The 25,312-nt window shown below is 42.7% G+C and overlaps 1 protein-coding gene across 1 annotated transcript in view; it reads right to left on the bottom strand.

The window, feature by feature from the left end:
- MELK (maternal embryonic leucine zipper kinase) overlaps positions 1–25,312 on the bottom strand; it is a gene marked incomplete in the record, with an annotated part of 949,965 nt that overhangs the window by 576,600 nt on the left and 348,053 nt on the right. The window contains 1 exon segment of the mRNA XM_044058955.1: positions 6,223–6,321. Coding sequence (XP_043914890.1) covers positions 6,223–6,321 — 99 coding nt within the window.

The raw sequence follows: 25,312 nt of genomic DNA, 5'->3' as shown, positions 1-25,312 counted from the left end.
TCAGGATCAAGAAAGGTTATTCTAAAGAGGCACAAAGATGCATAGTTTAAGGAATTGCTTAACCAAGACTGTATAGGGCCAACTACAGTGGTCTGCCCCAAGGCCAGGATGTACAGAAATGCCCAAAACGTCCACCATAACCATGGACTGAGTTTCAAGTATTAGACATACCTGACATGGATCAGATTCACCAGCAAGTGTTGCATGTTTACTGAATTATCACAGCAAAGTTCATTGAAAATCCTATTGAACATGGAATATTTCACAAATCCTCAGCACTCCAAAACAGAACAAAAAATCTAACAAAACATATGTCACATGGAAAATGCACATCTGTACCATTTGCAGAAATTGGGTATCTAGGCTAGATATCACACACTTGTGGAGCTGGTTGCCAACCCAAGGGAAGACTTCCTTATTCAGTACTGGGGTATTCTGAAGCACTGCAAAGGACCCAAAAAATTGGCACTATGTTCTTCATAGCCTTACTGCATGCTGTGACTAGATGGATTTATGTTTTTTTTCCTTGTTCGAACTTTGCAATAAAGTGCTGAATCAGAGGATCAAAGTGAAGGCATAAGGTGTACAAAGCAATTTCCTGCTAGAGAGAAATCATCCACCCCAACACTACCTCCCCCTTTGCCCTGCTGATGAAGCACAGACTACTGCATTCTCCCATTTTGCGAACAGGATATTTTATTTCAGCTCCCTACTGCCAGATCTTCAGACAGATTTCTGAATACTCAAGCTCCAGGATATGGTGACCGTTGCAGCTACAGCCCAGGAAATTCACTAGCACACTGTTTTCACAGGACAAATTGCTAGAAAGAGAATACACAGCTTGCTAAAGAATAAAAATGATGCCCCAGGATCACTGTCCAAACATCAGTTTATAAAAGAAAAATAGCGAGAGATATTCTGGTACACTGAAAAAAGCCCTCTTATGGATAGGTTCTATATGTGGAAAGACCCACTGCTTCAGTCTTCCTCCCCAGTTTTTCATGAAGGCGCTTCTGGACAAAAGTCAAGGAAAAGGAGTGTCCAAGAACAGTCTGAAAATTAGTGTGTAAAAGTCTTCCTCTACAAGAGTCAACCAGGAGGGTACAATCAGGGGAGGTGCATTACATATGAGAAAAGGAACTCTAGATCCTCTGACTGCACTTTCCGAGGCAGAAATAATCCTCTGACATTAACAGGATGGCCATACCTACCTTAAGACGACAAACCTGGAGTCAAGCATGTAGCATATGAGGGCTAGAGAATGGGTGATGGGATGCTGCCATTGGAACACAACTCTAAAAAGCAGCAGACTGGAGCAGGAGATCCCTGAGCAAAGCATAGCAATGGCACAAGACCACGCCACCTTCCCTAAGGTTCTACTCATTTGAAGGCAGATCACAGCAGATGTTAAACACCTGAAACACATCCCAAAACTGGGCTTCTCCAAGATCCTGCTAATAGAGGAGAACCAAGAAGGCTCTTAACCAGGGCCAGTCAACTCTGCTGACTTAAGGAGCTGAGAACAGTCTGCCCACTTCACTTGCACCAGAGAATTTAAGTGAACACTCCTCTGGTGTAGGTGATAAGCTCTCTAGTGACAGAGATTAAGCAACCACCCTGGGGGTATATTCCCAAGGGGGGTTAACAAGGATGCACATCTCATATGCCTCTTAAAATGACGAAGGAACTCAAGACAAAGTTGAAGATGATCTGATAACATGATAAAGCCATCTTAGGGGTGGATGTAAGGTTTTGAAAATGTCTTGCCTCCTGCTCTTCTCCCTTCACTCAAGACAGACAGCAACCTTGAATCACAACCTGAACCCTCTTCAGCTCATTGGTTTATAGGTATGTACTAGGCTAATGGCCCTGGAGCCTTTACAAGCCTGGCCCAAAAAACTGCCCAGACACCGTGCCACCGATGTTAGTTCACAGTGCCTCTTGTTCAATAGGGCAACTGGAATGATCCCTGGAGTGAACTTTGTAACCCACCCACTCAAGATTTCACTTGAAGAGGACCAGTGAAGTGCTCTTTACATGAATGGGAAGCTTATTCCCAAGTATGGGCAGTCTTTTGGAGATGAACCTGTCCCTCCAGCATGCTATGTTAATTGCGGTAACAGGCTGACCTCCGGAGCGTGTGGCGCAGGGGGGCTTGATATTTCTTTAGGTGTATCATTTCAAGTAGGGCTGGGTCAGAAATGGCTTTGTAAGTCCAGCAGAGATTACCTCTAAGTAAATGAAGAGACTGAGAACAGATGAAGTTTGAGTCTGTCCATGTAGGGCATGTGGTTAAGGCCTAGGAACCATTTTGAGAGGTACTTTTGTGGCCACTCCAGCTGCTGTAGGTGTCTGGTCAGGTACAAGTCAAACAGGGTGTTATATTCGATGACTGGTCTGAGGGATGGATTACCTCTTTCTTCCTGGATGCAAAACCTTTAGTTATAAGATGTGCCTCGTAGAATGACTTTACCACAATGGCAATGTGGTGGTCGAAGGTGAGGTGGCCGTCTACCTGGGTGCCCAGATCTCTTTTGGCCCCTTCAGTGTTCAGTGGGCTCCCATCAATATGGTAATTTGTGGGAACTGAGTTTTTTCCAAAGGGGATAATGCATTTTTTGGTGTTAAGCTTCAGGCCATGGTGCAGACACCAGACATTGTGGGTCAGACACCAGTCATTGGTCTCAGAGAGGCCTTTTTGTAGGAGGTCTCCATCACTTGGGGAGTCAATAATGACTCCTAGCTTGCAGTCATCAGCAAACTTGGTCAGCCAAAGTCCTTCTCTGTTGGCCTGGACTTCTGAAAAGTAGATGAAGGAGATGGCCCAGGACAGAGTCCTGCAGGACTCCACTCGTGACTGATTGACAGTCTGACTTGGAATCCGCAACTTTCACTCTGTAGGTCCTGTCTGTGAGCCAATTTGCAACCCACCTTGTGATGTAAGGACTGATGCCTAGTTTGGAGAGTTTACCAATGATACCAGAGTGGGGGAATGGTATCAAAGGCCTTGGCCAGGATGAGGTAGGTTGTATAGCACTGACTTGCCCTCATCCACAGCTTGGTGACTGCCTCAAAGAGGTCAACCAGGTTCAGCAAGCAGGATCTCCCCCTTGACAACGCCGAACTGTGTGGTGTCAAGAGTTTGGAGAGTTCCTATATCTGTGTTAAGCAGGTCCATAATTATGAGCTCCACAGCTTTGCATACCAGGTTAGCCAGGCTAATGGGGTGATAGTTCCTAAAGGTCTGTAGTTGATCCCCCTTAGCGGGATAACTGTAGTAGTGCGCCATTCGTTAGGGACAATAGCCTGAGGTAAGGCTCTGATTGAACAGGGGCACAGATGTGGGTGCCAGTTCGTTTTGTAGCTTATGTAGGATGCAGCCATGGATATTATCAGGTCCCATAGATGCTGTATTCATGACTTTGGACAACACAGTTTTTACCTGTGCCACAGAAATGGGGGGTACCAGGCTTTCTTCTGGTATTGTGATAGGGCCCTTGGGGGGGGGGGGTAAAGTTGGCACTGAATCTCTTGGCAAATATCTCTGTCAGTATATGTTGGCTATATATCTGCTGGCTCAGTATAGGAGGTGCCATTGTGCAATAACTCTGAGCATATCTGGGTATTGCCTTTGAGGATTTTGATAAAGCTATAGAAGGCTTTGTGGTTGTTTTTGGTGCCAGCCGTAATTCTGCCTTCATAGCTGGCTTCAGAGGATTCGATAAGGGATTTCAGCTTTTTGTTGAGACTGATAAGGGAGATGTGACTTACTTTTTTTCTGCAACAGTTTTTTCCTTCTGTTGTAGAGTTTATTGATGGCTGGGGACCACCAGAATGGCTTCCTTTTTTTTTTGTTTTTGGAGGAGCGCATCTTAGTTCTATTTGGTATGGCAAGGTCCCATGCATTTGTGTACATGCTCATACAGTGCATTGGTGTACGAGTCGGCAATCATGCAGCTATTTCCCATTGGCATGGGTACAGAAAAGTTAGCCACCTCTGTTTTTAGGAGCTCAAAGTCAGCTTTAGAGAAGATTTTCAGAGTGGTCACCTTAGCGGGGGTTTAGGTGATATGGAGATTTCCATGGTGATCAGTTTGTGGTCATATTTAACCAAGGAGAACTTTACTATAGGTGTGGAGCAACAGTCTCCCATGTTGATGAAAACCAGGTTGAGAATGTTGCCCTTCTCTAGTCAGGGTCAGAATGAGCTGGTCCAGGGTATTGGAATTGATAAAATTCCAGAAAGCATTGGGCCTGTACATTGGTACTTTAACACATTACATCTGAGTGACGTCTCCAAGAGTTTCTGCAGTTACCTCCTACTGCGCCCTCTAGGAATCAAATATCGCCTGTTCATATTTGCATTAATAATTCCAAATCTATGTTAAATACAAGGTATCAAAATATTTTATCTTGAAGCATACATGATGGCAAACACAGTTATATTGACATATGACCTCTGTCAATGAGCATTTGTTAGAACTGTAAGGTGATATCTTCATTTTTTACAGGCTGAAGCCACACCCACTGGGAGTTAAAGATACACTCAAAAGGGCTCTATTGGAGGGAATGAGTTAATAGTTTTCCCAGCTGGAGGAAGGGTAGTTGAAGTCACCCAGTATGAGAGTATTGGGTTGGACCTTAATAGATTCCAGGTTGCTTAGGAACTTGGAGTGAGAGTCTAGGGACATCTTTGGGGTTCTGTAGCAGGCTAAAACTTGTATTGCGGGCTTACCTAGTGTTAGTTGCACCTGAAGTATCTCGGATGCATTGTGCTGGGCTACCAGTCTAGAGGTGTTTGTATCCTTTAAGAGTATGGAGACACTACCGACTTTGGAGCTTCAGAACGTATTCTGGGGCTGAAAGGTATGAAAGGAGTTGTAGCCTGGGAGTGCAGCGGTGCTTTCTGCCCCTTTAAACCAGGTCTCCATTACAACACAGATGTCGACATTCTCCAGTTTGAGGAAAGCTTCGAGTGACTATCTTGAGATTTAGACTTCAAGAATTGAGCATGACCCTCCGATTGCAGTTGTTTGTAGCTGCTATGGTAGAATTTTGGTCTTTGAAACACTGCCTAAAAAAAACACTTTAGGGGTGGGAAGAGCCTTAGCCAGTACCCAGAATCCCAGGGGTGACAGATGCAGGCCGTCTCTGGCAAAGCATCGAGGTCTGTTGATCATGTCATTCGAGGCTGACAAATACTGGATCCCCGTAGAATGACACCAGAAACTTAGCCAATTGATGAAGTCAATCATTTTCTGCTCATACTGCGGTATCATTCTGGGTGACGGTAGACTACTACTCAGGGCTAGGGTCATACCTGCCTGGGCCACATAATCCAAGAGTTCATCACATCTCTTTTCATGTAGTCCAGGGAGGTACGTCTCAGGTCATTCACACCCACATGGACAATGACAGAGTCATATTTGTACTTGTTGTGGAGTGACCAGAGTGCATGTTATGTGCCGGATCCCAGCAACTGATAGCCAACTGTCACCTTCTCCTTGTTCAACCTAGTGAGTGTGCCTCACAACTGAGTCTCTTATGATTAGTACATTAGGCAAAGTCTTTTACCTTAAGGACTTGGGTTGAGGGGCACACAAGCCTCCAAAGGAGAACCCTCAACTACCACATGCCAAGTAAAGTCAGATAAGCCTCAAGCTACTCTTTTTCCCTCCATGTGTGGAAGGCTATATGGAAACAAAACGACAGGCACTTAAAACTATAAGTGACATGACAACACCCTGGCAAGGTGCGTCAGTAGATATCAAGCCTTCTGCAATAGCAACAGCAGGGATACTTCAAATATACATGATTAGCTTTAGATTTGAAATGTGTGTGTGTGTGTGTGGGGGGGGGGGGGAGTGGTAACTGCAGGGGAACACACTCCAGCATGACATGTAATGCTACTGCATGCATTATCAGGAGGCAGGTGCAGGGTCCAAAGTACAGAGTTGAAACACAATTAGCTGTGCTGATGAAGGAAATACCAACAGTTACACTCTACAAGGCCTCCAAAGTCATATCCATATTCTTCTTGGATATTACTTTTCACACGTTCAGCAAAGCAAATTATATAGCCTCACTGTATCGCATAGCTTAAAATTACTTCACAAAAAAGGAGACCAAGTCAGTATACAACACCAGTTATACATAGCATACATTGTATTCCTCTTCACTAACTTAGCTAAACATAGGCAACACAAGTAACACATTTCTTACCGTTATTTTTTTGTAGAGCACCATGACATTCTCATCATCAAATGGTAGATATCCACACAGTAATGCATACAGAAGCACACCCATGCTCCAGATATCAGCCTGCAAGAGGAGTACAATGAAGATGAGTACTATTCAAAACAGCTACTATGCAATTACTTTTTCCTCAGTGGAAATAAAAAGGTGAGAGAAAACTATTTTCAGCCACAACCTAAAGGAACTTGCTGTAATAAGTGCAATACATTCAAAATAAAAACAAGTGAATTAGCACAACGGACTGAAAGCACAAAGTCAGTGCACATTCTTGTTTTCATAGTTAAAGCTGCATCACTTAGTGCTCTGGATGTTAAAATATCTGAAAAAGGTACTTAAACTGCACATGTACAGAATACCTATTATGATTAATTGTGCTCGAAAACAGTTCTAAATAGTTTGTAAATGTATCCTTGTTGACATCCCTGAGAGATGGAGCAGAATTAACTGGCTAGAGAAAGCCCAATTGTGGAAGTTTATATTATGGAATCAGAGATGGACATTGCTGCAAGATACAAGATGAAAAAGCAGGCTACCACCAGACCAAATCAAATTATGAATACATAACCTCAAGGCAGCCAACAAAGTTGAGGGTCAAGCTTCAAGTCACAGTACATCATAAGTAAACAATCTGTTTTTCAACAAAACATATTAGGAGGCATAAGATAATGATCCAGAAAATGTCTGCAGTATGGAGTGGAGTGTTCTACAGAGCAAGCAAGACAATTACACTCTCAACAGTGGCATCAGGAACCAGTAAATGTCACCCATAATCCATTTGTGCTAGGAATCGACACCAGCAAATAGCTTTCCACCTCTCCAGATGTGCTTACTGAGCCTGTGAAAGGCAGCTAGTTGTTGGCATATCATACAAGGCATCCACTTACGTGCACTATGTAAAACATGCACAGAAAAATGCTGTCAGACTGTCAGAGAAATAAAACTTTTACATCCTTAATGTAATCAGTTGATCCACAATAGGATCTTCCTCCTCAGCTCTGATCAGATTCATGCTTCCTTCCATTCCTGCCTTGCATTTATTTTTTCTTTGAAGCTCCCACAGTTGGTGGGTGCATTCACTCTCTATTAAGGCATACTATGGTAACATGCACCACACTTGAGCTGACCTAATATCAGATCCTATCAGTTCATTTAAGGAATGTGCTCATCCAGTGGTTAGTATGTCTGGAAAGCATAATTAAGATTTAATACCTATGCTAAGTATACACTTACCCGAAACGCAGGGAACTCCAACAGCAGCCACTGGATGAAGTTCGTCCAAGCAAACCAAAGACAGGGTTCCCACACAGATTAATAGATATATTTAATATATTTAACAGAATTCAACTCTCATGGATGGATCCACAACTGCAAAGCACCCTAAGCAGTAAAAACCTCCAAAGTGGAAGACTACAGAGGACAGCCAAAAGGAAGATTCATACTGCAGAGTCCAGAAGTACAAAGGAGACAAATAACTGATGTACAATCACAGTCCAAGCAGTTAACGGTTAGTAACCATGTGACCACTGTTCTACTGGAAGTATGATGCTCAATTTTTCGTGGTTTTGTGACTCACAGTATTAACTTGCAATCCTGGTGAAATAACAGCAAAGTGGGGAAACTCACTGCAACACATTAAAAGCATTTTTGTTTAGGGGGGGGGGGGGACGGGACAAAGATGACCAGTTATTCTTCCTAAGCCTTTGAACTTAATCCAAGTAAAAGCTGACCTGGTAGTGTACACTGAAGATGTGAAAGACATCCTCCTCTATTTTCAGCCATCACAGAAAAAAAAAACACTTCTTTGACAGGAATTTTCACTAGATTATGCAAGTATTTTACAGAACTGGGTACTATATTATATAGCTCGTTAACACCAGCTAGCAGTTGGGCAATGAAGTGTCACATTCCTGATTAAAAAGTTTAAAGTAATTGTTGTCCAGCCCTAATGTTACTCAATATTTAAGTGCAAGAAAAACTGCTTTTGCCTTGCTTGTTCAGTTAAGCTCACTCTCGTATTTTAACGGCTTAATCTTGGCACTGAAAACATTGAGTTTAGTATCACAAATAAGCTGGAGTGAAATAAAAGTGCTGGGAGTGATGGGCTTTTCAAGCAACACAAGTATGACTAGGAAGAAGAGACATACCACTAGTGCAGGAGTGAAAAAAAATAGCACATTTAGTCATGCAGCTGCAACACAGACAATAGTACAGTTTTGTACCTACCATAAATGTAGATGTTCGAAGATCCACATTGCTGCAGTCCTTACACTTGGTGGGTAGCTGTCCCTGGTCCACGGTGCCAGAATATCAAAAGTATAAGAGCTGGCGTCAAAGGCGTCATTTGACTGACTGACATCAAGTACAAATGTGCATGAAATGACGACATCATATCCTCATATCCTTTTCTTGCCCCAGATGTCAGAACCCTAGAAAAATAAAAAAACAAAAAGACAACAAAACAACAACAAACAAAAATCCAGCCTAGCACTAAAAATATACATAATATATATAATATATACAATATACCTAACCCCCACAAAACAAACCCTCTAGGAAGGAGGAGGGAGGAGGGAGGAGTGGAGCAGCAATGTGGATCTTAGAACATCTACATTTATGGTCATGTTACATAAACTGTATCTCATTCTTCATCTCTGCAGTGCCTTACTCCTTTAGAATCCCCCAGCAAGGGTAGCAGAGGATGTATAATGGGCATGAGGAAAGCCACAGGATCAAAAAACATGCAAAACAGCCCTGGCGGTGAACTTAAGCCCTGGAGAGGGATAAAGAGGTAGAGAGTAATATGCCTAGAGAGTACTGACTCCCAAGTAGTAGCTGCCTGCATTTCCAAAATCTGGCTGCCGCAGTTCCAAAGCTGGAGTGGAAGGCAGCCTAATCATGAGGAATCCTATTAATGCAAACTGGACTGCTAACATCTCCTTCAGTTGACATGTAGAGATGTTGTAGTCTGGCAGCCCACTTGTCTTGTATCCCACTTCCCATCAGATGAGCTCCCAAGTTTTGTACAGGCATCTCTCGTTAGATCTTAGCTGCTGATCTGGCGGTGGCCGGTGAATCCCTTGTTTAGGTGACATTCCTGAGCCCACCACAACAATTCCTTTTGAATGCAAGGTATTATTTGAATGACAGTGTCCAATCCTGGCAGTGCTGTGTCAGCGGGACTACCCAAGTGTAAGGACTGCAGCAATGTGAGATGAAGAACATCTTATCAGATAAGAAATGCAAAAAATTGAACAATTACTTTCCTGGTACAATAGTCAACCATGCAGCGCATCAGGTGGACAAGCTCCACATTCTGTGGATAGTAGTATCGACATGGGTATCAAATGTAAATCCATCACCTAGAAGAATTCCAAGCTGTAATTTTGTCAACTTTTAGCCATTGCCCTTCAAAAATGTATAATGCTGGAGGGCTTCACTCTGCCATATTAAATACAATTAAAAAAAAAAAAAACTTGGGCAAGGTTATTTCTACTGCACTATTAATGAGTAATCTTAAGTGTTCCTTGAAGAGGTGATGTCAGCAAGGTTAAGGACAACACTCAGGTTTGCAGTCAGCTGTATGGTCAGTCAGCCAGACAACTGGGTCACCTTTGGCATGTGAGAAACTATGCTAAAAAAGTGGTCCTAGGATAAAACTTTGAGGGACACTAAATGGCACAGTGAAGACCATAATCTTTCAATTCTTGCCCATTATGGAGGAGCATGTAAGCCAGTTGTGGACCAAAGCTATTATGGCTTATTCTACCTTCAAATCCTTGAGATTATGTACGACTCAGTCAGGAGGTATACAGTCTTGGAATGTCTCAGATTGAAGCAAGCTACATGGACAGAATTTCATCCGGAGTGGTATTCACACTCAAATTTATGCAGTTAAGCATAATAAATGGCCGAGTCCACTAACAGCAGATGTTCAAATAGATCACGGTTGAAGTAACCTAAGCTATATGGAATATACCCCTGCCAAGGACATCTGGCTAGCTTCCATGCACCAGTATGCCTGAGGAAACAAGAGTCTGTGCAGATGTACAAGTAGATGTTCAAGTGCCAAGAGAATTTTCTTTACCCCAAATATAGAAGAGCTTGACCCCAGAAGGGACAAAGTCCATCTTTTCTTGGACTGTCCTGGGGCTTAAAAAGTTGCTCCCTTTTTGGAACTGCCCTGCCAATAAGTTTACCTGTCTTTTGTTGACATGGTCTATCAAACTTCCTATAAAAAGGGGCTTGAGATAGAAGGCAAATTCCTGTTGTAATATGGGGTAGGGGACCGAAAAATATGCTTGACCCCTTGCATTACCCCCCCCCCCCCAAAAAAAAAAATCACATTTCTTGAATACCCGACAGGAACACAGAATCACTTCTCTGCTGTGCAAGTGAATTTAAAATTTATGTTCTAGGATTTCTAAAAATGAATTTAAAGTGAGGAACTTTATAAATTTGCCATATTTTCTTGGAGCTGGTGGCAGTCTGTCACAAGAGCTACAAGCTGTATTAAAGGCATCAAAGGCTGCTAAAGCTGGGGAAATAACCACTGGCTGCAAAGAATCTTCTTGTAGTAAAGTCATAGTATATCTGAGTTGCTCTGACATTTGTTTCCAAAGACAGGAGTTTTTCTGCCAAAGGTATCAGAAAAATAATTCCTCCAATGGTGAGCAAGAAGAAATATCCCCAAATTTCTGGGTAAGAAACCAAGAAGGCTTAACCTAAACCAACTTCTGAACCTCTGAAGCAGAGTCAGAGTCAATCTTACGGGTAGAGGAACCATTTTATGGATTTTGAGAAGAGACTGGAATGCTTTAAATAAGCCTTTTGTGAAACAGGACAAGTCTGACACTCTTCCAAGGAGTTAATAACTTCCTGGCCCAATTTGGTCTTCGAAAAAAGATGGCCTTTTTTTTCTAGGTTTCTGTTACGATGCAGGTACAACCTCAACTGACTTGAGAACATTCAATAAATGTAAAATACATTTAGCTTTGTTAAAGAAATTTAGGAGAAAGCTGACAGAAGTGAACCTTAACCAGACAATTAACCCAAGGCCATTTTAGGAAGAAAGTACCAGCTGGTCTGAAGGTATACCCTTGTCCTTATGAAAAATCAAGTAGGGAGGTTTGCAAGATAAGGCTTTTAACTCAGACTCTCTTAGGATGATGCCACTTCCACAAGGAAAATTTATCCAAGACAGAAACTTCATTTCTGCTGAGGCTGCTGGTTCAAAAAAAGGGGGCTCTGGTTAGGGCCTGAAGACTCCGTAATAACCTTAGGAGGAATTGGGTCTCTGATAGGAGATCTTAAAAGAAATTTTCTTCAAAGAATGAGACTTAGAAATTTTCAAAGTAGCAATATAACTTTTTTCCCCACCTGAAAGTTGGATATAGCTGCTTGAACATTAATTGTTGAAAACCTAGCACCTTCCTGGACTAACTCCACCACAAATCCCAGCATGAAAGGTAAAGGTGTAGAAACAGGATCCACGCCTTTGAAGTCCAAATACCAGACCTTTTCCATTCACTTTTATATATTTCTCATGTTTGGCTTCTGTGAGGAAGAGAACATGTGAATACCCGGTGCTGAGCCTTACATCACTGGAAATGGAGAAACCATGCCATTTGAAAGCCCTGAAACTTTTTGAGGCAGTCCAGACATGCAAGGTAGGGCCGAAAATGGGTCCAGCACCCAGGGAGGGTATTTCAGATGAAGGGGAACCAGACCAGCAGAGGCTAGAAGAGGCAATGAAAAATATCATTGCCTTGCAACTTTTGGCATGCAGGAGACCTGGGAGCCATTTGTGGACTAGAGAATCCCTTGGTGACTGCCCCTCTAAGGGATAAGGGCAAAGTAGCTGCTGTGTGTTCAGGTAATATACAGAAAGATCACAGCATGGCTAGCCCAAGCAACTGAAAATCATAGGTGCCACTGACTGACTGACCACTAGTGAGGCAGAAAGATAGATCTCCTCAGTTTGGCTCTCAAGACAATGAAACGCCCCAGAATGTACACTGCTACCACAAAGTATTAAGACACTGCCCACTGCCGCATACTCATGGCTTTCCAGCATAACAGGCTCCCCTTTGATCGCTGTCATGTTTTTTGGCTGGATAGATAACGCACCATCAGGGAGGGTGTCCTGGAATGCCTGTAGTTCTAGGAAGACTGCCTTCAACTCCAAGATGTTGGTGTGAAGTCTGGCCTCTGCCAATCATGTGCCTTGAGCCATCTTCCTTTCTAAATACCCCTCCATCCCAGAAGGGTAGTGTCTGTAGCCACAGTAGCTGTCAGAGGTGGAAAGGTGAAAGGCTGACTGACAATAGGAGAGATCAACCACCAAAGAATAAGACTCCACGTATTGACTTAAATCATACAAGGATTCATGAACCAACTGTGGAAAGAAAAATCATGTTCTCTGAAGAAATCATGTAAAATCTTGCCTGAGGGACCAGTGTGATTGAAGCAGCCATTGATCCAAGCAGAGAATTAGCCTTGCTGGAGAATTTGAATAAGACAGGACCTCAGAATCTTAAATGACAGAACTCCAGATTTCAAATGTTAGACAATTTCAAAAGTTATAACCACATGGTACCCTATTGTCAGAGTTGGAGCAAGCTGGTTTTTGCTTAAGATTGCAGTGAGCCCAAAGTATTGAGCCAAGAGGAACAAGATGTTCCAGACCTGGATAAACAGATCCTGGGTAAGTGCGAAGAATCAGTTATCTAAGTAGGGAAACATCTGGAACCCTTGCAACCTTAGATATCCTGCCACCACTGCCATGCATTTTGTGAACACCCTGGGCACTGTGGTGAGACCAAAGGGCAGTGCTCCGAACTGAAAATAACTGGCTTCAAGCTGGAATGGAGAAATCTCCTGGAGAATGCCTTGCTATCTTGATATAGTAGTAGTAGTAGTCCTGAAGATCAGTTGAGGACATCCGATCATACTCTCTCATAAGAGGTAGAACTGACTGAATCATGACCATTGCTCTTTGAGAGGGACCCCCCCCCTTCAACACTAGTGTCCTCAGTGACAAGACTCCTGGGAGGATTCAAGATACCTCCTCTAGCAGGTCCATTTCTCATAACTTTCTTCAATGGGAGACTCTGAAGAAGGTTTGTTACTGAAGCAAACTCACAAAGTGAAAGCCCTTGAGGCATAAAGGAACTGGCTGTCCCAGTCTAATAGGATGAGGATAAAGAAAAGGATCCAAGGGAGGTCAGGACAGTGCAGAGTAGGTACTAGATGCAACTTCTCTCAACTTGGAGAAACTTCTCAAAAGCTTTAAAAGTCATTAGAGATAGTATTGTCGTTCTCCTATTTCGGACACAATAGGAGAGTCTTCGTGGGTTCTGATCAAACAGCTTTATTTTATACAAACATCACTACAGAAGTTTCCTGACTAACTTCAGTAACTGATACAAACTAACAACTGCAATCATGCATGCTCTCACTCTGGCTGCTCTTACAAAATGGTATCAAGGATTGCACAAGTCTGGAATTTATACGTACATGTACAACTTTGACATGTCGCAAAGATACAGCACAAATCACTTGCACTCTGATCTACAGCCTCCCTCTGAGAAATAGATAATTGGCATGCAGAAATCACAGGTAATTCTTTGTCATGCATACCACCTCTCTCTACTACACCTCCCTCCCTCCCTCTACTACACCTCCCTCTCTACTACACCTAGGGTTGCCACCTTTTCAAATGGCCAAAGTGGGACATTTTCAGGACAAACATCAGATTTTACAGGCAGACATACCCACGGTCAGTACAAAGGATAGAACTTAACTTTTTTGCCTAAATAATAGCTTATTCTTGTAGCATTTTAGTTGCTTATTCTGTTTTTTATAACATTTAGGTATTTTAGATACAGAATAACTGTTTTATGCAACTATTACATACAATATAGGACATAATTATGTCCTACAATCTCAGGACATTTGCCATTTTTAATATTTTTTGTTAGGACACAACTGCCCAAAAGGACTGTCCCTCACAAAGTGGGACAGGTGGTAACCCTAACTGCAACTCCCCCCCTCTCTCTCTACACTACACCTTCCCCCCTCTCTCTCTCTACACTACACCTCCCCCCCCCTCTCTCTCTACACTACACCTCCCCCCCCCTCTCTCTCTACACTACACCTCCCCCTCCCTCTCTCTCTCTACACTACACCTCCCCCCCTCTCTCTACACTACACCTCCCCCCCTCTCTCTCTACTACACCTCCCCCTCTCTCTCTCTCTCTACTACACCTCCCCCTCTCTCTCTCCACACACACAATCAAGTCCATGTTGCTGTGCATTTCCACTAGGCTTCAATACTCGTCCATATCCTGGGGGAATTAGATTTAGCAGCTGGAACAGTCTCTGCAAAATGTTTGACCTGTGGAATGTTCGGAAGATTTTCTGGAATGGCATCAGAATTTAACACATTCTGGTATGGGAACAGTGTCTGATTCACTCAGATTTGAAGTCTGCATCACAGAAACAATGTTCTGATGGTGGTGATTCTGGTACAGGAAGATGTCTACTATTCCTCCCAGGGCCGGCCTTAGGCGAAGAGTACTCTGGCGCCCCTTAAGCCCCACCCACACCATAGTCATGAAACGCTCCCTATTTAAGCCACACCCACAGTCACTCGCCAAGAAAGCCACTCCAGTCATTTTCATAAATTATTTAAATGCATAGGAAGAATAACTACATTACAAGGTATCTTTAACTGCAACTACCTCGGCATAGTATTTTCTACTTTAAATACCAGAGCTCGATCATGGTGAAATAGCCCTAGGCAGGGTAATAGAATGCCCCCCCAGAGCAGCCTCTCCTGCAGCAACCCCCTCTCCCCAGCAGCAGCCCCCTCCTCAGCCATTCCAATGTTCCATTATTTGGTTACTTCTCACCAGTTATCATGCATACTGTTATCTTATTTGCTTCTACAGTGATTACAGATATTAAAATAAAATAGTACAAACACAGGTAGACATTTACTAAACAATACAGTCTCGCAATGAAAGACTTAGCATAAGCAGTAATCTTCTCTGCCCTTGAAACTCTCATTCATTGAAATGGAAAAACTCATTCATTGAAATGGCATGAAAAGCCACAATCATAGAAAATGCATCTGGCCATTGAATAATTAAGTTTACCTTTGGGCTGTTTCCAAAACAGACTCCTTGCACACATTTTTTAGGGCCATGCATACGTGTATTTGTTCTTTGATTCACCTTCCTGATTGCATTGAATTATATTCCTTGTATAATACAGTACCACTTGTTAGAAAGCATTTTAAATTTGTAGTTTTAAACATTCTTTTAATAAGAAATGAAACAAAATGTATGAACAAATAACTACCCTTTTCAGAAAATTTCAACCATAGAAGACCACTCGAGACTTCTGTCATTACAATCCACCAATATTACTCCATACACACAATCTCTGCAGAAGTAAAATCATCTGAATTCCACGTTAAAGAAATCTGTAACTAATGAAGAGGTTGCTATGGACAAAACTTCATATATCAATGTTTTATCTACAAATTCAGTGCCTACTGCCATTTAAGAATGAATTGCCTATATTAACATTAAATAATTGGTAAGTTGGTAATATTGCAATAGGAAATGACTAACAAACCAGCAAGTTCATAGTCACTAGGCATCTCATACAAAGGACAAATCCAGGAGTGTAGAACCCCTATACGCCTTATAATGCACCAAATAATCAATCATATGGGCACTGCAATACCAGCACTGTATCTACATGGTGTGGGAGTAGAATCCACAGCCTTCTGCACCAAAGGCAATTATGCTACTAACATGCTTTCAGATTTTAAAACAGTGTGCCATTTGATAAACAAAAATGGCTAGTTGCACATAGAAACATTTACACTTTGAGTGTGTTTTAAATTTGTAGTTTTGAACATTTTTCCAGTAAGCAATGAAACAAAATGCATGAACCAATAATAACAAAACTACCCATTTCAGAATATTTTAACCATAAAAGGCCTCTCAACCATGTCATTACAACCCACCACTATCAGTCAGTAAGGACAATATCTGCAGAAGTAAAATTCATCCGAATAATTCTACATTAAAGAAATGTGTAACTATTGAAGAGGCTGTTACTGGCAAACAACTTTACATTTCAGCATTTTATCTACAAATTCAGTGCCTACTGCCCTTGAAGAATTAAATTGCCTATATTACATTAAAGAAAAAAATGGTAAGCTAGCAATATTGGAAGAAAATGACTGAGAAACCAACAAGTTCATAGTTACTAGGTATCCTAAACACAGGAGGGCACACTATGGAATGCAGAACCCCTATCCCCCTTAAAATGCACCAGATAATAAGCAATTGGGGCACTACATACCATGCTTCCAAACCTCTCAACCTTTGGCACAAGAAATCTGAACAAAGGCTAAAATTATGGGGGGACAAAGGCCCCCAAAACAGGGGCAGATTATAAATATTGCTCTTATAGACCTACACAGTTCCTACAACAGCATTTGTCTTAGCATGCATTTTCTGAAGGAAATGAAGGGTGAAACGCAAATGTATGACATTTAGTTATTTAAATCCTCAGTGATTTGCCAGAAAACCACAAATATGAGGAACAGGCCAAAAATATGAGGCAAAAATCTGGACAGTTGAGAGGTATGCATACCTGTCAACCTCTTAGTGCAACAAAATCTGGACAAGGCCTAAATGTTGATGCAATGGCTGAAAAATAGGGATAGATTTTAAATATTGCACTTTTTAACTTTGAAAGTTGCTAGAATAGGAATTGTGTGGAAATTAACCAAGAGTAAATGTGAACTTAAGAGGGGGACCAAAGGATTTTACAGAATACTAAGGGGGAATAATAAAGGGAAAGTTAAGTTGAAATGGTGTGGGGGTCTACAAGGAGGGAATATATAAGGGGTAAAGGGGATGACTAAAAGGACAGATGTTATAAGATATGATTAATATAAAGAACAAAAGTACAGTTTTGTACCTACCATAAATGTAGATGTTTGAGTGCTAATACAGCTGCAGTCATAACAGATGGGTTCTTCTGCCATCAGGCGGGTTCTCGGTTGGCCGAATTCCAAAGTCTAGGTACGGCGTCGGTTGTCGTCGCTTCTTCCCTGACGTCAGTGCGACAGGGGTATTAAAGAACCAGCAGACGCCATTTTCTTCAGTTTTTCTTGCCCCAGATGTCAGGTGCCCCCAGAAGGAAGGCAATACATAAATTTGTGTAATAAAACAATGCAATATAATCAAAATACAGTAGTTGCAAGCAAATACACCATAAAAGAATACCCCAATCAGGTTGTATGAGGAGGTGTTAGCCAATAGGCCTGTCCCAAGAGGGAAGGAGGGAGGAAACCTGGACTGCAGCTGTATTAGCACTCGAACATCTACATTTATGGTAGGTACAAAACTGTACTATGTTCATCGTGCATACAGCTGCAGTCATAACAGATGGGTAGAATCCCAAAGCTAAGAAAGGGGTGGTAGGCACTAGGTGGAACTTGGAGGAGCCAGGATGCCCTGCAAGACTGCAGTGGCAAAGCCTGCTCTAGTTTTGGAGTATAATGGTAGGTGGTAGTGCTTGGAGAAGGTATGCACAGAACTCCAAGTGGCTGCTTCCAAAAGATCTTTGGTAGGAACTCCTCTGAGGAAAGCTGCAGAGGTAGCTGTGGCCCTTGTGGAGTGAGATCTGATGCCTGCAGGTACAGTTTTACCATGAAAAGAGTAACAAAAGCGTATGCAGTGGGCTATCCATTTTGAGATAGTCTGTTTGGAAATTGGCTTCTCTTGAGCTCCTATAGCATAGGACACAAAGAGCTATTCTGATTTTCTGAAAGGCTTTGTTCTGTCCAAATAATAGCACAGCTGTCTGTGGATGTCCAAGGAATGTAGTAGTCTCTCCCCTTTGTTTTGAGGATTAGGGTAAAAGGTAGGTAAGTGTATAGCCCGATTCAAAGCTACCCTGGATACCACCTTTGGCATAAAGGACGAGTTGGTTCGTAAGGAAACTCTGTCCTGATGAAAGATGATAAAAGGCTGCACAGCCATGAGGGCTTGTAGTTCCGAAACCCTACGAGCTGAGGTGATAGCCAGAAGGAAAGCTGTTTTCCAGGACAAATATTGCAAATCTGTTGTGGCAGCTGGCTCAAAAGGAGGCAAGGTCAGCTTTTCCAGAATGAAAATTGAGGTCCCAAGCAGGTATTGGTTGTTTCCTTGAGGGTCTTATATTCTTAGCCCCTCTGAGGAACTGTCTTAAGAGGGGTTGAGAGAATAAAGGTGGATCAGTGTTGTATTCTGCAGAAATGGCTGAGGCACGGATTTTGATGGAGGAGAATGAAAGTCCACTGCTTAGCAGCTCAGCTAGATGCTGTAATATTTGAGGTAAATTCAGTTTTCCAGAATTCTGGTCCTTTTTCTCATTCCAGGCACAAAACCGTTTCCATTTTGCGGAGTAAGCTTTTCTAGTAGACGGCCTTCTGGCCTCCAAAATGACATCCTGCACCTCCTTGGAGAGTAGGGTCTGCTGTGATGTTAAGGAATCTTCCATGCGGCCAGATTGAGTGTTTTCAGCTGACTGAAGAGTTTTGAAGCTGTGCCGAGTCAGAAGAAGAGGCATTAGAGATAGGGTCCATGGAGGGGAATGCGTCAGGCTCCTCAGGAGTGGGTACCAGTGCTGTCTTGGCCAGTCTGGAGCAATGAGAATCATCTTTGGTCTGTCTGCTCTGGTTTTTAATAGAACTTTGGGCAGCAGAGGAAGAGGTGGAAAGGCATAAACTGTCATTGTTGTCCAACTGAAAGAGAGCGTCCACTCTCCAGGCCTGTGGATGAAAAGTCCTTGAGCAGAATTTTGTCAATTGGTGATTTTTGTGGGAGGCAAAGAGATCTATGTCTGGCCTTCCCCATGCTTGAATTATCTTTGTAAAAACTTGAGGATGCAACTTCCATTCGTGTGGATCTGTCACATTTCTGCTTAGGTTGTCTGCCAGTGTGTTTTCCTTGCCTGGCAAGTACTGTGCTTGAAGTTCGATTTGTAATTCCAGAGCCATGTTCCAAAGTGACATGGCCAACCTGCATAGGGGGTATGAATGGGTTCCTCCCTGTTTATGTACCACAGTACTGTGGTGTTGTATCAATAGCTGACCTGGATGCAGAAGGTCTTTGAAAGCTATAATAGCATTTATTACTGCTAGCATTTATTACTGCTAGCATTTCCTTTTGATTGATGTGAAGGTGCTTTTCTTTTTGGGACCATTTGCCCTGAATGCACCTATCTGTCATGTGCGCCCCCCAGGCGTAGTCCGAGGTGTCTGTTGTGATGACTTGATTTGCTTGAGGCTTGCAGAATGGGAGACCCGTGTTTGTTTGGCATGCTTGAGCCCACCACAGAAATTCCTTTTGAAGACATGGAATTAGTGGTATTATTGTTTCCAAACTGTGGCTGTGTTGAGACCATAGGTTTTTCAGGTACCATTGAAGTTTCCTCATATGCAGCTTTGCACATGGGATTAGTAGGATGCAAGATGCCATGAATCCCAGAGCCTGCAGGATTTTCCTTGCAGTCAGCCTGGTGAAATTTGCTAGTTTTCTGAAGTATTGAGTTAGTTGCCCCTGCTTCTCTGGCGTGAGGTAGGCCATCTGGGTGTTTGTGTCCAAGTTGGCACCCAGGAAAATTATTTTCTGAGAGGGTATTAGCCTTGATTTCTTTTTGTTGACTGTGTATCCCAGAGAATTCAACAACATTATTACAAAAGCCAGATGTTTCAGAAGTATGTGCTTGCTGTCCGCTTGGATCAGGCAGTCGTCCAAATATGGGTATATTTGTATCCCTTGAAGTCTGCAGTAGGCAATTATTGATGCCAGGCATTTCGTGAATACTCTGAGCGCAGTAGATAAGCCAAAGGGTAATGCAGAGAATTGATAATGGGTTTAACCTGCAAGTAATCTGAGGTATCTTCTGCAATTTTGTCTGATTGGGACATGCAGGTATGCCTCCTTGAGGTCCAATGTTACCAGCCAAGACTCCTTGCCCAGCATGGGAAGAAGCTGCTGTAATGTGAGCATCTTGAATTTTGGTACGAGTAAAAAATGTGTTAAGGATGGATAGGTCCAAAATAGGTCTCCAATCTTTTCCCTTCCTTGGTACCAGGAATAGTCTGGAATAAAAACCTTGACCTTGTTCGTGCGTAGGTACCTCTTGAATAGCTTTCATGTCCATGAGATCTGAAATTTGTCTTTGTGCCTCTGCCCTTTGATTGTGTGGCAGGTTTGGCATGCCTCTCATTTTTGGAAGGGTGTGAAAATGGAATCTGTAGCCTCTGTTTATAATGTCCAGGATCCATTTTGTCTTTTGTGGCAATATGCCAATTTTTTGAAAATAATGCCAGTTTTCCACCTAAGGGTGCTGCCATTTGAGCCTTGCTTGGCATGCAAAGGGGAAAGTCATTGGGCTTGCTTTCTGAATGGCTATGAGCTATCCACACCACCTCTTTGTGTAGGAGCTTGCCATTGTCTGACTCTAAACGATCCTTGAGATTGCCCTCTGCCCCTCGGGCGCCTGTAACTACCTCTTTGGGGTCTGTCCGTGGCTGGAATGGACCAATTTTTGGAAGGCCAATTTCTACTGAAACGTGGAGGTTGTACCTGTAGAAAATCTTTCACTGTTTGCATTGATTTAGCCTTTTCCTCCATTTTCTTTAATACCTCCTCAGCTTTAACACCAAATAATACATCCTTTTGTAGAGGGGCATCTAGTAATTTAGCTTTGACATGATCTGGTAAGGTTTGCTCCTTGAGCCAGGCATGTCTACGTATGACTGATCCTGTAACAGCAGCTCTACATGAGGCCTCTAGAGCATCAAAACCACATTGCAAGGTAGGTTTACCCACTTGTTCTGCACTATGCATCAAATCCTGCAACTCCTTCAAGTCTGGTTGTTCAGGTTGTAACATTTTGCTTCTCAACTGTGATAACAGAAACTGTCGGTACTTTAGCATATGGAACTGGCAGTTTAATGCCCTCATGGTTAAAGTGGCCGAGGTGTATACCTTTTTTCCCCACCTTTCTAAGTATCTGGAAACTCTCTCGGAAGGTAATGGATTTTTAGCAGTGGAGACCTTAATTCCCTTGGGGCCCTATGAGATAGTTTCTGGGTCAGCCGCATGGCTTTTGTATAAAAAGTGGTGTGAGAGTCAGGAACCCGGTAGTACCCATCAGGCTTAACTGGGGCTGGAGGTAAAGAATCCAGGTTAAGGCAGGCCTCCGAGTACACATCATCTAGTATGTCTAAGACAGGAGGTATAGCCAGAGGCCTGTGCTGAGGTAGCAAGAGAAAATCCCTAAGCCTTTTCTTGGAATCCGAGTACTCTTGGCCTTCCCAGTGGAAGTGTTCCCTTAAGGTATGCAAGGTTTCCCCAAATGAGTAATCCTCTGGGGGGAGACAGAGGGAATGGACTCCTCTGCATCAGAATCTTCAAAAGGGGAGTAAGAATGTTCCTGTTCAGAGTGCTCTGAAATAATGGAGGCCTGGTCAGAGGAGGATTCTTCCTCCACTCTGGGCCTTTTGTCCGGCGGGGGGGGTTGAGAACCCCTGATAAGAGTAATTAAGTCCTCAGCCATTTTAAGCATTTGTTTTTCAGGCATGGGGCCTGGAGAAGGGCTCTGTGTAGCTTGTCTCTTAGAATGCATGGCTGCTTTAGACTTAGTGAAAGCCTTGATGGAAAAAGAGGAAGGTCTGAAGACACCTTGAGAGGAGGCAGACCTGTCTACATTTTGAGATTCACCACCAAAAGTGGCTTCGGTATCTGTAGTCTGGGTGTGGGCAGAGGAGCCTGCGACCTCGAGCACAGAAGACACCGCCAATGAAGTGTCGTCGGTAGGCAGGAGCTGCATAGGCGCCTCGCTGAGAACCGGACCACCTGTAGTCTGCTTTGGCGTGGTGTCGGTAGAGGCCACGGACCTCGTGTGTCGGTCCTTATCTTTGCGTTTTTTAGACAAAACTGGAGTGTATCCGACGACATAATAGTTAAATTTTTTGCCAAAATAGTGCTGGGCGAACTCCGCCCGACGCTTAATGGTGCGTTTGTTGAATGTAGCACAAAAACGACAGACTGAGACGTCGTGGTCTGGGCCTAAGCAAGGAATGCAGAGGGAATGAAAATCCTTGTGCGGTATTTGCTTCCCACATGAAATACAATTATTAACTGTGACATCGGTCTGAGGCAAGAAAAGTTTCCCCAACGGGGTACTTAGCTTTCAAGAAGACTTTGGTTGCAAAATTTTCGTAATTTCAGGAGCTGGCCGACCGGCACTTGCGAACTGCTTCTGCTTCAGGCACCGCGTGGCAAGAAAGACTGAAGAAAATGGCATCGGCTGGTTCTTTTATACCTCTGTCGCACTGATGTCAGGGAAGAAGCGACGACAACCGACGCCGGACCTAGACTTTGGAATTCGGCCGACCGAGGACCCGCCTGACGGCAGGAGAACCCATCTGTTATGACTGCAGCTGTATGCACGATGAACATCATGCCAGTTATATTTTATTTTTTCTAATTTTTGCGAAAGAAAATGTTGTAATGGAGCCAGTATGCAGTGTTAATGTGATTTGTTTTTATGGTCTTGATTCTTTCATGGTATATCACAGGTGGTCTACCGTTACAAACTCGATACTAATACAAACTAGTAAACCATCCACTAAATGTCCCATCCCTCCAGAATCTACTCCAACCCCATCGCATCACCATACCACTAAGATCCAGCAACAAAAATCACTTGCAGATCACTAAAGCCAATAACTCTGCTGGTGAAGCACTATTCTCTTGCACCATAGCCAAATTATGGAACTCACTCCCACCCACAATTACCTCCATGTCATCATGCACCCACTTCAAAACTTTACTAAAAGCGCACCTAAAAACATGCTGGCTATGACCTTGCAACTCCCACTCTGATATCACCCTCCCCATCCAACCACTACCTTTCTTTCCACTCCACTAACTACCTTGATTATAGCAAGCTCAGATGCTCATTAAGCCTAATACTTACTATACAGCAGGAACTTCTTATTGTAACATTTGTTAATGTCTGTCATGCACTTCACAGATAAAGATTCTAGTTGTCTACTGATGTACTATGTTCATCTGTAAATATGTTGTAAGTAATTGCTATGTTAAATTGTTAATAGCTACGTAATCCAATATAACTACTGTTTGTTTATTTTAACTGTGGAGCTTTTCTCCCCAGGCCTCCGCTGTCCAGTCGGACACTTCCGGTCAACAAATGTAAATAAATAAATACTCATTAGGAATCAAATGTAACAGAGCAATGTCCAATAGTGATGTTATGACTAAGTCCTGGTATATTCTATCAAGTGCCTCTACACGAGTGCAAAATCCTCCTGTACCACCACAGTGTGGCAGGACTTGACCCTAGTAGCCTCCTTTACTAAATTATACTGAACTCTGAGGTCACATAACCTCGGAGAAAGAGAAAATGCGCAGTTTATCAGTAAACTAAGTGTTCCCCATATCTTGCAGTGTAATCTCAGACATCATATTTAGTAAAGGAAGTCTGAGGTACAAAACAAACAGTGGATGCAGGGGGGAAAGCTCCTTGTAAATGCAACTCATTATAATTTTTAAAAATGGTTTAACATTTTGTAGATCAGAGGTATTCAGTATGTTTTTTGTAAAACCTCACAGCTGTTTATAATGCAACACGTAGCAGACAAATGTGAAGTTTCAAATGACGATACATATTTTCTTAATGCAGTGCAAAACTTGGTAAGTTCTTGCATTAATATAAGCATCTTCTTATATTACAGTTTGTAGACTCTTCCTAATACATTGAGCACGGATTTTTAGTTATAGTCCAGTAAGCTGATCTGAAACTTTCAGCTGAATTCAAAACCTTTTGGCCTGGAGTAAACACTTCCACCTAAGTGTGTTACTTCATACTCAACTGCAGAACACAGGACTCTTGCATACCCCATTCAGCATATGCTAATGGGGACTGGTCAACCCCTATGCCCAATTCCAAAAAAGGAATTGTGCTTACAATATTAAACTAATTTGGCATTGTACATTTGCAAAACTTTCCAATGTACCTGTCAGAATCAGTGGTGAAGCCTGTTGATATAGATGGGCTTCTTGAAATGGTGAAATCACTACCTGTATGTGGAAGTAGGTATTGCAGACAGAGCTGAGGATGACGGACTGCCTGCAATACCTAGTTCTACAGACAGGTTATCTATAGTGCAGGTATCAAGAGTTATGGGAGGACCCAGCACATGGATAGTGTGAGCCATACCCCAAACTTCATATGGGGACAGACACCCACACCTGTCTTCCTAGAGATGGTGAATGCAGGAATGACAGGAGTGCTGGCCATTATGAAGGCATTTACTATATGCCCTACAAATAATGCTGTGGCACTGAACATCTCATAGCCATGCAGCTCTAGCTGTATGATGAAATTGGTACTTCAAGCAAGCTGCATCCCCACAATACCAGTCTTGCCATACTGATGGAGCTGTCTACATGAGGGCTTTGGATGGACTCAGAGGTACAGTCACATTCTCAGGTAGCTTTGTCACTATACGCAGACAGGCTATTGCAGTTCATTAACATAGAATGCTTCTGAATCACACTATTTTCTCTGGCCATAGAGACTCATCATTGGCTTTAATTCAGTACTACAAAATGCCGTGGCATTAATCAGATTCTGCCCCCCCACACACCCGAATAGCGATGGCAGGATGAGAGAGAGGCCAGTTTCCCTAACTAATCCAGTGTCTTGGAATCTGGAACAGAATTCAGAGGTTCCTTCATTTATTTAAGAGCTAAGGAGAAGCTGGTGGTTTTAGTCTAGTCTATTTATATTAGATGTACTGATCCTCAAATACCTGTACATGAATTAGCACTGCAGAAATTCAGTAATACACAGGCGAGTCCATACTTATGTGCCAAACTAAGGAGTTTGCAAACATTTAACTACTCACTGATACATATAGCAAGTCTGGCTATGTAGAAGTGCACCA

Source organism: Protopterus annectens, chromosome 17.part0 (assembly GCF_019279795.1).
Source record: "Protopterus annectens isolate FY-2018-M chromosome 17.part0, PAN1.0, whole genome shotgun sequence".
In the NCBI taxonomy this organism is placed as follows: Eukaryota; Metazoa; Chordata; order Ceratodontiformes; family Protopteridae; genus Protopterus; species Protopterus annectens.
The sequence above is the reverse complement of the archived record's forward strand: the minus strand, read 5'-3'. Positions and strand labels throughout refer to the sequence as shown.